Source organism: Antechinus flavipes, chromosome 2, assembly GCF_016432865.1.
Source record: "Antechinus flavipes isolate AdamAnt ecotype Samford, QLD, Australia chromosome 2, AdamAnt_v2, whole genome shotgun sequence".
Classification (NCBI taxonomy): Eukaryota; Metazoa; Chordata; class Mammalia; order Dasyuromorphia; family Dasyuridae; genus Antechinus; species Antechinus flavipes.
In genome coordinates this window covers 23991673-24004934 of record NC_067399.1, presented here as the reverse complement: position 1 = coordinate 24004934, position 13262 = coordinate 23991673, and the positions used below count along the sequence as shown (strand labels likewise).

The following is a 13262-nucleotide window of genomic DNA, read 5'->3' as shown; positions in this document are numbered from 1 at the left end:
CGTAGCAATTTGACACAAATCAGGAAACTCAGGCGCCAGAACCCCTTCTCCCTAACCCCCCTCTCCGCGCTCTCCAGTGCACTCAAACGGCTGCGGGGAGGAGAGGCACTGAGGGGGAGTCCGGAACACAGAACACGATACGTGGGGGGAGGAAGAGAGGGTCCCTGGGGCACAGAACACAAGTGGAGGGGGGTGGGGTGCCTGAGCTACAGAGCACGGCCTGGAGTCGGAGTCCGCCAGGGGTCGTCCCTGAAGTTACTGCCTCCCGATTACAAAGTCCGGGGAGGAGGAAGGGCAGGGTGGCGAGTCTCAGTTTGGGAGTGCGCCCCGCCCTGGCTAGGGACAGGCAGGAACAGGAGGGCCCGGCTCGGCGGGCGGGAAAGGGTCGCTGCTCCAGCCCCGCCCCTCTGAGGGCGACCTCCCGGATCCGGGGCGGGTGTACCAGGCCAGTCTGTCCTCGCGCCGCTAGGGGGCGCCAGGGTGTACGTGGCTGGGCTGAGGTCTGGAAGCCCCTGAGACTTCCTCCAGTGCCCTCCCGGGCAAAGTCCCCCCCTCTTGGTTTACTTTAACTGTAAAATAGGAACAAGGCTGGCCCCCATTTCCCAGAATTGGGATGAGGATCAAAGGAGAACTTTCCAAAAGTGCTTAGCACGGCCTCTGATGGACACAGATGGCGACCATAAATGCTGCTTTCCCCCTTCTTCCCTTAGATCAGTTTTCAGACATTTTGTTTCTCGGGACATATTTACTCTCTTAAAAATCACCAAGGAGCCCAAAGTGTTTTTGTTAAAGGGGGTTATAGTTATGGACTTCACCCCTCAAATATAGAAATGTCTGACAAAATAATTATCTTGATAGGATAAAAATAGGGGTGCGGGGGACTCAAACCTATACCCAAGAACTCACAACTCTTATTTTTTTATATGAGAAAAAAAAAGTTACCTTTTTAAAACATTCATTTAAAAACAATATAAGTCCATGACATCTTAATATAAATGACACGTGTGAAAAAAGACTATTTTCCAAAACAAGAATTTAGTGAGAAGTGGCTTTTTTTTAACCAACTGTTGCCATCTCTTTAATACCTGCTGAATAGTCGGGAGTTGGCAACATTTGGCGGGCTGTGCCGTGATACATTGTTTTGGCTGAAGTATATGAAGACAATCAGAGATGATGTTGCACAGGGAGAAGGATGTTAGTAGGCAAATAACGTCTCTGGGGATCCAGTGGGCTTGTCTGCTGCACTGAGTATCAAATTTCAATAAACCAAGAGCATCAAAAAATGGTGGAACCAGAAGAAATCAGCGAGCTCAGCCCTTTCCTTCTCTTTTATTGATCACAGAGAGGTGCCTTGTTCAGTCATTATGTCTGCTTTTTAGTGACCCCATCCAGGGTTTCCTTGGCAAAGATACATTTCCTTCTCTGCTTCATTTGACAAATAAAGAAACTGAGGCAACAGTGTGAACTGCGCAGTGTCACACAGTAAGTGTCTGTGACTGGATTTGAGTCTTCCTGAGCTGTAATTCAAACCTAGGTCTACTTCGGGTAGTGAAGGATGTGGCCTGCCGACCTCTCTCTCAGCTAATCCACTGCCCTCTGACACTGGATACCAAGAGGGAAGGTCGTAAGTGATGGCAGCTTAGCCCCTGACCCCTTTCCCGTGGCCTGCTGTCCAAATCTCCTAAGTGGTCTCTGTGCATCAAGCCATCCTCCCTCAGGGGACAAAGGATATCCTCTAGCACAGGGGCTATTCCCCTGCACCAACGCCAATAATCCACGATCGTGAGGACCGAATACAGACTCCTCTGCTGGCCATTACGAGCCTTCCACAAACTGGCCCCGTTCCCTCATCAACTCCCAACCGAGAACGGACTCATCGGTGATCGCTACTAACACCAGGGAGCATTTTATCCATCCCTTTAAGGTTGCAAAGTGCTTTGCATGGTCTCTCACAGGATCTCACAGAATTCTGCCAATCCCTGGAGATTCAAAGACTCAAGGGCAGCTTCTCTGCTCATGAGGAAGATAGATCTATTGAGGGGAAAGAACAGAGGAAATGGAAAAGACAATACCAAGCAATTTGGGAGGAAAGGCCTTCAGGTCTGAGGGGGTACAGGGCTGCTTCCTGTACGTTTCATGTAAACCAAGGCTCTGAGGTTGAGGAAGGACGGAAAGCCGGTACAAAGGCAAGCGGACGGAAGGCCACATACCGGAGTAGCCAGCAGCCCAGTGCGGCTGGAATGGCTCTGGAATCAAAAGCAGGAGAGCTGGACGGTTAAGTGGAGGGCAAGGTGAGAAAGGCTTTAAAACACAAAGGATAAATTCATTTTTCTACCTGGAAGTAAGGGGGAGTCACTATGCCTTAAGAAGATCACTTTCAAAGGACTGTTGGGGAGGCTGGAGGTAAGGCGGCCAATTAGGAGGCCATGAGGGATGAGAAACTAAATTGGGGGTAGGGGTAGCTGCGTGAGCAGATGGAGACATGCGAGAGATCTGGCAGTTGTTTGGAAGGTCACACAGCAGGAGTGGCTCGGGTCTTCCCGAATCCCCCCCCCATCCACTGCCCCTAGCGGCCCTCAGGGATGAGCTGCTTAGGATGTTTGGGATCAGAATACCTAGAGGCCAGGCACCTGAGAAAGTCCTCAGAAGTGGCCATATGGGGTCTGTCAAGGGCCAAGGACATCCAGGGAGGGAGAGGAGAGGGCTCTGGCTGACTTCCTCCTCTCCCCACGTGTCTTGGAGGGCCAGGCTGGCCAGGGGAGGCCCAATGCGGGCACAGCCCGACAGGCTGGAGAGTCGCCCCTGGGCGCTCAGCACTGGCCGGCCTCTGCTGGCTGAGGACTTGCTGGGCTGAACCTGGTGGCACTCCTCTGGGACAGGCTCCATGCAGACCCGTGCTTATGGTCACTGGAGAGAGAGCCCCGATGTGGGGGAGGGACAGATGATGCACCCCCACCGATGAAGTCCCAGGCCTTCAAGGTTCAGGAGATCGCACTACTAGCAAAGCAGGGGGTACCCCAGGCTGCCCTTGTGGCCCACACACCCTGGAGTCGACATCTGCTCCAAGGCACCCAGGTCCTTGGCAGTGACCCTTTCCTGTTCAACTCCCTTTGTTCCTCCTGCTCTAACTCTGGGGGTCTTTTCTTCTCCTGATTCGGTCCTTCCCCCTTTGGTCTAAAGGTCAGATCTCTGGGGGAGGCTGCCCAGCCTACCCTAAAATCCCATTTCGGCCAACTCAGCAGTTCCTGAAGCTAAAATTCCTCCCTCCTCCCCTTAAGGGAGCCGTGAGGCAAACAACAAACGGGGCTGGTGATCATGCCGGGAAGCACGGCCCTGCTGAGGAGAGGAGGCTGCGCAGGGGCCAGAACCGAGGGGGAGCTGGGGGCTCATGGTGAACCCCACCGCTAGTTAGCAACTCTGGATCTGGCCAAGTCACTCATCTTTGTGAGCTGCAGTTCCCTCATCCGGGAAATGAAGGCAGGAACCCATGGGAGCGGTCTGCCCAGCTCTGTGGGGCTGTCAGTCTGGGAACGCAACCCTTTTTCAGAAAGATACTCAAACCCAGAGGGTCCCCAAGGGAATCGATGATGACAAACAGGGTAATAAACATCCCCCATACCAGGTTAATGACATCCGGGCCCTGTGATCCTATTCGGGCAGGAGCACCCAGTTTCTCCATGAGGACGCCCAATCCAGGAATAAGCTTTTATTAAGCACCACGAGGTGCCGGCTCTAAGCTAAGTGCCCAGGATGCAATCCTGCCCTTAGGGAGCTTTCATTTGATCAGAACATGGACACAAGAAGTATAAACCAAAGACAAGCAAATACAAACTCAAGGGGTACAAGCTCTGGCCCCGACCTACCTCCCTGCTCCCCCTGACCAGACCTTTATCCTCAGCCGTCTACGGCCTGAAAGAGGGGCAGGAGGTCAGCTGGGGCCACATCCCAGTGCACCTCTTCCATGGGAGGCACAAGGTGGGACACATTAGCCAGCAATGGCCCAGAGCTTCAAACCCCAGAACCCTGCACTGTCCACAAGCCACAACTGGGGGTGATTCGGAGCCATAGCAAGGCATGCGGTGGGGAGACTGGAGCCCGTGGCCCATGAGCACCTGCACGGCAGAAGGGCCTACGAGCCATCCCACACGCTGGGTTGTAACAGGAGGCGGCCTGAGCATCCTGCCAGCATCTGTGTTTGTCGCCCCAAGCCAGGAAAGGGAGCCCTGGGTGGCTGGGATCTCCGCGACCAATGGCGGAACCAGAGTGGAGAAGCCTGAGTGAGAAGGTGCCGAAGCTGGGGGCCGTGGAGGGCCGGAAGGGAGGTCGCCGGCACGGGGCCCTCACCGGTACAAGCTGGCGCTCAGCTCCTTCTCCAGGCCCTGGACAAACTGGTCATTGAGAAAGAGCAGCTGGCCCTGCGGCAGGAAGTGGCCGAGGATGAGCTCGATGCGGTCCCCTCGGAGCAGGAGGTCGCTGCCCGACGACAGCAGCTTCAGGTGCTCCAGGAGCAGGCGGCCGAGCAGGCGCAGCGTGCTCTCCGCCAGCAGCAGGTTCTCGTGGGGCTCACAGACCAGGACGCAGCTCAGCGACAGGACCCGGAGCCACACGGCCACCTTGGCTTCCTGGAAAGGGTCCCCGGGTCGAAGGCGGAAGACCCCCACGGGGGCATCGTGCAGGGGAATGGGCTCATCGGAGGACTGGGGGAGGACGTCCACGGGAGGCCGGCCCGAGGCCTGCTGCACCAGCTTCCATGCCGACTCTGCCTGTCTGGGGGAGAACAGAATTCAGGCCCGTGGCAGGGGGTCCGACTTTGGGCAGGCCGAGCCCCCCTCACCTTGGGCCGAGAGCCGTCACTGCCCCATTACCTCGGAACCAGTCCCTTGGAGCACCCGAGACTCAGTCTCCACATTTGTAAAATGGAGCCCGGGGGCTCTTTTAAAGCTAAAAGGGGGCGGTCATTGCAAAAATAAACAGGAAGGCCACAGCTCTGCTCCAACAAGCGGCCCACAGGCCTGGACCTTCCCGTCTGTGCTGGACTCTGAGAGGCCAGCAGGGGGAGACCTCGGCCCATCCCTGCCCAAGCCCGGCTGCCAAGCTCTGGGATCCTCAGAGTTTGGGGCCGTGGCCCTGCCCTGGCGGGCTTCCAGGAGAGGTCCACTCATCCCACAAAGACTGCTTTCCAGCCTCCACTGTAAAGTGGGCACAGCGATGCCTACAGGGTCCCTGGAAGTCAAGGGATGGACGAGCAAACTCGAGAGGACTCTATCAGCGTGGAGTGCTCCTCTCACAACGCTGAGGGGGTCTTGATGTAAATGGGGGGACCCAGAAAAGCGCAGCGGCACAGGCGAGGCCTCCGGGCTGAGCTGGGCTTTCCATTTACCTCGCGACCGCCAACAGCTGCTCCTTCCTGAGCAGTCTGTCCCTCTCTAGACCGTGCGGCCTGGGGTCATCTGGCGACCTCTCGGACCCAAAGACTCTCGAGTACAGCACTCGGCAGAACGCAGCGTCCCCCGTGGCCGCGACGCTCTGCGTGTGGATCAGGAAGGCGTGGACCATGGTGGCCGGCAGCTCTGTCCTACAAGGGGAAGCCAGGACAATCAGAAGGGGAAGAGAGGAAGAAGAGGGGGGGCAGCGGGAGGCCCTGGAAGGTGCGCTCGGCCCACGCCAACCTCATGTGTACCATGATGAGCTAACAGAGCCTTCGGCCGCACCGGTCGGTGGGAAAGCGAGTGGTTAGGGCCCAGTTCTCATGGGACCCAAACTACACGCCAGAAGCACTCGAAAAAGATCTGGGGGGAACCCGCTTGGGACAGCTCATTCGCACCGTCCAATATTCTGTAGATCCCACTGAAATATAACCTAGCTCAGAGGACATCAGAGGTCCTGCAATCGTATCCCACCACGGACACTTACCACCTGACTGTCGGGGCCTCCATAGGGGGCTGCACAGAATGGCCTCCAAGGCCCCTTCCAGCTCTGCACCCAGGACCTTAAGAACTTGGGCAGAGCTGGGGTCACTCCAAAGCTGAGATCAGCCCTGCCCTCCATCCCTGCAAGCGAGAAGGCCAGAACAGGCCCTACTTTTGTGAAGGCCTCGGCAGGGCCCACCCCCCTTCCCCAAGAAGGGGAGGGGGAGTTCCCTGGCTGCAGAAGGATGCTCTCTGTGGCTCATCTCCCTCCTCAGAGAAACAAGGGAAGTCAATTCAAAAGGGAACCAAAAGCCAGCCTGGGAGCCACTGAAGAACCAGTTCCAGCCGACACAGAGCGAACCGCACGCTTTCCCACTAATCTTTGAGAGTTGGTTTTCTGGTTGCAAAGGGGTCTGATTATGGAGCAGTCACTATAGGGACTGTTTTTGCTGAACCGCTTTATTTGTTACCTAGAAGAGCTCAATTTGGGGGCAAGTGAAGGAAAACAGAGAGGGATGATATATGAAAAAGGATTCAAAGAGATAGAGGTTTCTTAACTTCTTTTTTTTTGGGGGGGGAGGGAATCATGGAACTCTACTGTCGGGTGAAATGTGTGGAATGATCAGAATAATTTTTTTAGGGGCAGCTAGGTGGCTCAGTGGATAGAGCACCAGCCCTGAGTCAGGAGGACCCTAGTTCAAATCTGGCCTCAGACACTTAACATTTCCTAGCTGTGTGACCTTAGACAAATCACTTAACCCCAATTGCCTCAGCAAAAAAAAAAAAAAAAAAAAAAAAATATATATATATATATGTATATATATATATATATCATATATATATAAATATATATATATATGATATATATATATAAAATGGATAACAATTTTAAAATTCCTAAATGGATGAAATATGGCATCCCAAAAGAAACAAAAACTGGTGAGGAAAAAAGATGTAATTTTTTCCCCATCTAAGTCCATTGAACCTGCAGGTCTGTGAACCCCAGGTAAAGAATCCTTGAACTACACAAGAAGTAAAATGGACAATTTTGTTTATTTAAAACTTTAAAAGTTTCCCACAAAACCAATTTAGCCAAAATTAGAAAGGGCGTGTAAATGGGGGGGAGGGGAATCTTTACAGTAAATTTCTCTGATGAATATCTCATACACAGGGATCTGATTCCAATTTTTGGAAATAAGGGGAAAAGAAAGGAGGGGAAGGCACATTCGCTCTGAGATAAGCCAAGCCAGGGGCAGGTAGGTGGTACAGTGGGTAGAGCACCAGCCCTGAAGTCAGGAGGAGCTGAGTTCAAATCTAGTCTCAGACACTTAACATTTCCTAGCTGTGTGACCCTGGGCAAGTCACTTAGCCCCAGTTGCCTCAGGAAAAAATGAAAAAAAAAAAAGGGCCTAGGACCAGGGGAATAGCTTCTCCCAAATAAGTGTCTCCATTTCCAGAAAATAAATAAATTAAATAAGAAAAAATAAAAAATAAGATGTGCCAAGCTTAAAGGAAACTGGCGGGAAGTAGGGGAATGAAGATGTGATCGCATCTCATTCACTTCCAAATAGACCTGGCCATCCCTAGCTAGCAAACTTTCCGGGGTAACAAAAGGGAAAAAACCAAATTATGGGGCAGATAACGAGCCACATTCTGGGGCCCTCCCTGCGGCAGACACAGGGGGAAAGCACATTTCTTCATCTCTGGCCCGGTCGGCGATGTGGAGGACGATCTGGGGTGCTCAGAACTAGCAGAAGTTGAACTCCCCCAAGTAGTCACCAACGGCCCCCAAGCCACGGGGACAGGGAGCCAGGGCACAGGGAGACCCGACCCGGGCCTGCCTGCCTCCATTTCCTCATCTGTAAAATGAGCTTTAGTGGGGAACGGCCAACCTCCAATCTCTCTGCCCAGGGAGAGGCGCAGGGTCCTCGGAGTCAGGCCGGAGACTGGCAGCTCGGCAGTCTCCCTCTCTCTCTCTGTACATGTACTGCATGGACAGGCCTTTCTGAGCGGTGATGTGGATAAGGGGCAAGGCCTGCACTTCCTGACCAAGTGATAAATGTCCCCTCTCCTCCACAGCCCGGCTGTCGTGGGGGCGCCAAAGGCCCCGGCGGGCTGGGGGACCTTGGTCCAGGCACTTAACGGCACCTGACTCCACTTCCCCATCTGTGCAATGGGGATGGTAAAAGAGATGGTCTGGGGAAAACTGAAATGCTCTTCTAGCTTTAGTATTACTTGTTTACTCGGTGCCAGGGAGTTTCGGGGCGATAAACTGCCCTTGCGGGTGGCGGACTCCTCCTCCTGCAAAGCCAGAGGTACAGGATCTAACTTTGGAACCCCAGGTCCTGAGTTCGAATTCATATTCTATCACGTTCTACCCACGTACCCCTTTCACTTTGCTGGGCCTCAGTTCTTTATTTATAAAATGACAGGCCTCCGATATACCTCCCTTCTAACTCTCTTGATTATACAATCCTACAGTTTTGACTGATAGCAGAGGGATGGCTAGGATGACCCGATGAGAGGCTTCCGGGGTCAGATGATCACCCCGACTCTCTAGCTCCGCCCTCCCCTGCCTTGCAGATCACTGGCTGGAGGACTCGAATCGCTAACGTCACTTCCGCACATGCGCTCTTCGGCCTCAAAGTGCATCCTGGTTATTGTGGTCCCTCCTACAACCGGGCAAGCACAGAGAGGTATCTCCCCTTCACCCATCCCCCTCCTCGCCAGATCGCCCCCCTCCTCCCTCTCCCCCCCCGGTCCCCGGCGCCGTCCAAGAGAGACCCTGCCTCCCGTCCCCCTCTTACCGGGCCGGGCAGCTTCGTGGTGCAAAACCCTGACGCAGCGGTGCCAGGACTCAATGGAGGATGCTTACGTCAGCGCGTGCGCGCCACATTGTCGGCCTCGAGCACGAGCGCGCACTACGCACGGCGACACGGGGCGAGTCGGGAGAGGACTTTTAAAAGGACTTTGCCTGGAAAGTGGGGGCAGGGCTGCAAAGCCTGGAGGGGAGGAAGTTAGAGTGGGACCTCGGGGTTGGGAAACTGGGTCTCGGGGTGTTGCTCATGTCCTTCCAGTTTCACCAGGAAATAATTTTACAAAGGCATGATTCCTGCTCCCGATCCTGCCTTGGCTCTGATACCCGTAGGATCACAACACAAACTCCAGTCCTCCACGTTACTCCGCAAACCCCGAGCGGCTCTTGGGAGGCTCCGGCCCCAAGCGCTCCTGCCCTGTCCCTAACCTGAGAACCTCGACTCCATCCCGTCCCTCCCTCCCTCCGTCACCACGCTTCTCCAGGTCTCAGCTGGGTTGTACAATGGAAGCCTTGGCCTCCAGCACTGGGAAGGAAGGTCCCTTCCGGGGAAAAGGCCCAGGGGGACCTCGCTGCACGTGTCGGGGTCTCCCGTTAGGCTCCTCCTCCAAATGCAATGATTTCTGCCCGTCTTGTTCCACCATCGATCAACAATGAAGGCAGGGGCTCTTTCTTGGCCCGAATTAGGCGCAGTCCATGTGTGCTGGAGTTAACTGAATCTTTTATGATATGGCAATATTTATTATCCTTTTTTTAAAAAATAGTATTTATTTCCAATTACATGTAAAAACAATGATTTTTTTTTTTTAAATTGTAAGTTCCACATTCACTCCCTTCCTTTCCTTCTGCCCTCCCTGAGATTTTAGGCAGTGGCAGGTGAATTATTTGATAACCTAGGTTTGCAAAGTATAATCCCTTATTAGTCCTGTTGTGGGGGGAAAAAAATCCCCACATTCTTTGCCCTTCTCTCCCCCCCAGAAAACACAATAAAAAACAGTAGAAAAATACTCCGCTGTGATCTATATTCAGCCTTTATCGGTTCTTTTTCTGGAGGCAGATCGCATTTTTCTTCAAGAGTCCTTTGGAATTGAACTAGATCACTATTGCTGAGACTAGAGGATCACGTGACTGTATACAGTGGTTCGCTCACTTCATTTTGCTTCACTCCTGTGAGCCTTTCCAAGTGTTTCTGAATTCTCTGCCACTGAGTGTCCATCGCTGGGTAGTGCAGTGGAGGGAGCATCAGGCTGGAACTAGAAAGACTCCTCTTTGTGAGTCCAATCCAAACACATTATGTTTGAGTAAGTCACCTAACCCCGTTTGCTCCTCAGTTCGCTCATCTGTAAAACAGGCTGGAGAAGGAAAAGGCAAACCGCTCCAGCACCTTTGCCAAGAAAAGGAGTCAGAAAGATGGAGACACAATTGAGACAAGTCAACAACAAATTTCATTCCAATTACATACCGCACACAACTTGTTTAATCATTCTCTAATCGATAGACATCCTCTGAGTTTTCCAATTCTTTTCTGTACCACAAAAAGAACTGCTATAAATATTCTTCTACAATAAGTCCTCTTCCTTTAAAAAAAAAATCTCTTTGGAGATATTAAGGAAGGGAAAGGGACCCACATGTGCAAAAATGTTTGTGGCAGGCAACTGGAAACAGAGTGGGTGCCCATCAGTGGGAGAATGGCTAAGTTATGGTATATGAATGATACAGAACATTATTGTTCTATAAGAAATAGTCGGGAGGATGGTTTCAGAGAAGCTTAGAGAATTTTACATGAACTGATGCTGAGTGAAATGAGCAGGACCAGGAGATCCTTATACACTTCAACAACAATACTATGATGATCAGTTCTGATGGATGTGGCCATCTTCAGCAATGAGAGGATCCAAATCAGTTCCAATTGATCAGTGATGAACAGAACCGGCTACACCCAGCAAAAGAACACTGGGAGATGAGTGTGGACCACGACATAGCATTTCCACTCTTTGTGTTGTTGTTTGTTTGCTTTTTTGTTTTTTTTTCCCAGGTTATTTTTACCTTCTTTCTAAATCCAATTTTTCTTGTGCAACAAGATAACTGTATAAATATGTACACATATATTGTATTTGACATATACTTTAACATATTTAACATGTATTGGACTATTTGCCATCTGGGGGAGGGGGTGGGGAGGAGGGGAAAAATTGGAACAAAAAGTTTGGCAATTGTCAATGCTGTAAAATTACTCATGCATATAACTTGTAAATAAAAAGCTATTAAAAAAATAAAATAAAATAGGAATAATAAAAATAAAAAAATAGTGATTGATAGCATTTTTATAGGACTACAATAGTCTTCTGTACTTGATTTTTTTTTTAAACACAGAACTTCAGAAATTTAAGAACCTTCCTAAATTTCTTCTCACTGGATTTAGCCCATTGTTCCAGCCTGCTGAGATTCTGTTAGCTAACATATTAGCTATTGTCTCATCTTTTTGATCAAATGGGTGCTAGAATGCTAGCTTAGAGTGCTAGACAGAGAATAGCTATTATTATCAACTTGAAAATCTGATCATCATGATCTTTGTGCTTTGATCTGAGTCATTAATCAAAAATATTGAACAGAACTGGAGCAGCTAGATAGCTTAGTAGATAGTGCATTGGACTAGAAACTGGAAGATTCATCTGAGTTCAAATCTGGCCTCACTCACTCACTGGCTGTGTGACCTTGGAAAAGTCATTTAAACCTGTTTGCCTCAGTTTCCTCATCTGTAAATCAGCCTAGAGAAGGGAACAACAACCCACAAGAAAAATCCCAAACGGGGTCATGAAAAACAAGGGAGAAGACTGAGTCAGCCTCTACATCTCCTCCTGGCTTCCTTGGCTTTCTTCATGTCTCAGCTAAAGTCTTACAAGATTTCTTACAAGATGTGCAAAGTGTCTGCACAAAGAGGCTGGATTTGAATGTTTTCCTGATTCTGGGGCCTGTGCTGTCTTCATTACACAAATTAGCTGAAAGTCTTTGGAAGGGGTTTCTGGATCCATTTAGATTTTCTGTACCCTTACATGCAAAGATCAGAACTAAACAGCATTTACAATATGGAAACTTCCTTTAGTTTAGACATGCGGTTTTGTTAGCTTGTAAAACAGGCCCAGTCATCTTAGCTTGTTGCTCAAATAAACACACCTTTATTATTATTATTATTATTATTATTATTATTATAGCTTTTTATTTACAAAACATATGCAAGGGTAATTTTTCAACATTGACCCTTGCAAAACCTTCTGTTTCAAATTTTCCCCTCCTTCTCCCCATCCCCTCCCCTAGATGGTAGGTAGTCCAATACATGTTAAATATGTTAAAATATATATTAAATCCAACATATGTATACATATTTATACAGTTATCTTGTTGCACAAGAAAAATCAGATCTAGAAAGAAAGAAGAAAAACCTGAGAAGGAAAACAAAAATGCAAACAAACAATAACAGAAAGCATGGAAATGCTATGCTGTGGTCCACATTCATTTCCCATAGTCCTTTCTCTGGGTGTAGATGACGCTCTTCATACTGAACAATTGGAACTGGACAAACACACCTTCTAGTGGTTTAATAAATATTTTGTCCCCTACACGGATATTAGATTTTTTCCCCCTCCAAATATATATTAGCTAGTAAAATATCAGTTCATTTACTGATTTCAATTTACTGAATTCATGCTAATTTATAATATGACATGATCTCTATATTCTCAAAAATCAGATAACCCTTATATGAACAGACAATTTTCAGATGAAGAAATTGAAACTATTACCACTCACATGAAAGAGTGTTCCAAATCACTATTGATCAGAGAAATGCAAATTAAGACAACTCTGAGATATCACTACACACCTGTCAGATTGGCTAAGATGACAGGAAAAAATAATGATGAATGTTGGAGGGGATGCGGGAAAACGGGGACACTGAGTTGTGGACGAATCCAGCCATTCTGGAGAGCGATCTGGAATTATGCCCAAAAAGTTATCAAACTGTGCATACCCTTTGATCCAGCAGTGTTTCTATTGGGCTTATACCCCAAAGAGATACTAAAAAAGGGAAGGGGACCTGTATGTGCCAAAATGTTTGTAGCAGCCCTGTTTGTAGTGGCTAGAAACTGGAAAATGAATGGATGCCCATCAATTGGAGAATGGCTGGGTAAATTGTGGTATATGAATGTTATGGAATATTATTGCTCTGTAAGGAATGACCAGCAGGATGAATACAGAGAGGCTTGGAGAGACCTACATGGACTGATGCTAAGTGAGATGACCAGAACCAGGAGATCATTATACACTTCGACAACGATATTGTATGAGGATGTATTCTGATGGAAGTGGATTTCTCTGACAGAGAGACTTAACTGAGTTTCATTGGAGAAATGATGGACAGAAACAGCTACACCCAAAGAAGGAATACTGGGAAATGAATGTGAACTATTTGCATTTTTGATTTTCTTCCCGAGTTATTTTTACCTTCTGAATCCAATTCTCCCTGTGCAGCGGGAGAACTG

The 13262-nt window shown here is 49.5% G+C and overlaps 1 protein-coding gene across 1 annotated transcript; it reads right to left on the bottom strand.

Annotated features, from left to right (window-relative positions):
- Positions 1 to 3691: 3691 nt before the first annotated feature.
- Positions 3692 to 9723, bottom strand: AP5S1 (adaptor related protein complex 5 subunit sigma 1). The gene is made up of 3 exons (XM_051974329.1): positions 8717 to 9723; positions 5381 to 5575; positions 3692 to 4767 (listed from the first exon to the last, which is right to left on the bottom strand). Exons 2-3 carry the CDS (start codon positions 5554 to 5556, stop codon positions 4341 to 4343), a joined length of 603 nt encoding a protein of 200 aa, XP_051830289.1. The 5' UTR covers positions 5557 to 5575; positions 8717 to 9723; the 3' UTR covers positions 3692 to 4340.
- Positions 9724 to 13262: the final 3539 nt, after the last annotated feature.

What these genes read in the sequence shown, in the direction of transcription:
- AP5S1 (XM_051974329.1), bottom strand. Translation starts at nt 5,556, where the DNA reads ATGGTCCACGCCTTCCTGATCCACACGCAGAGCGTCGCGGCCACGGGG. An exon ending in CAGCTGTTGGCGGTCGCGAG is followed by an intron (nt 4,768 to 5,380) that starts GTAAATGGAAAG and finishes GTTCTCCCCCAG; the next exon opens with ACAGGCAGAGTCGGCATGGA.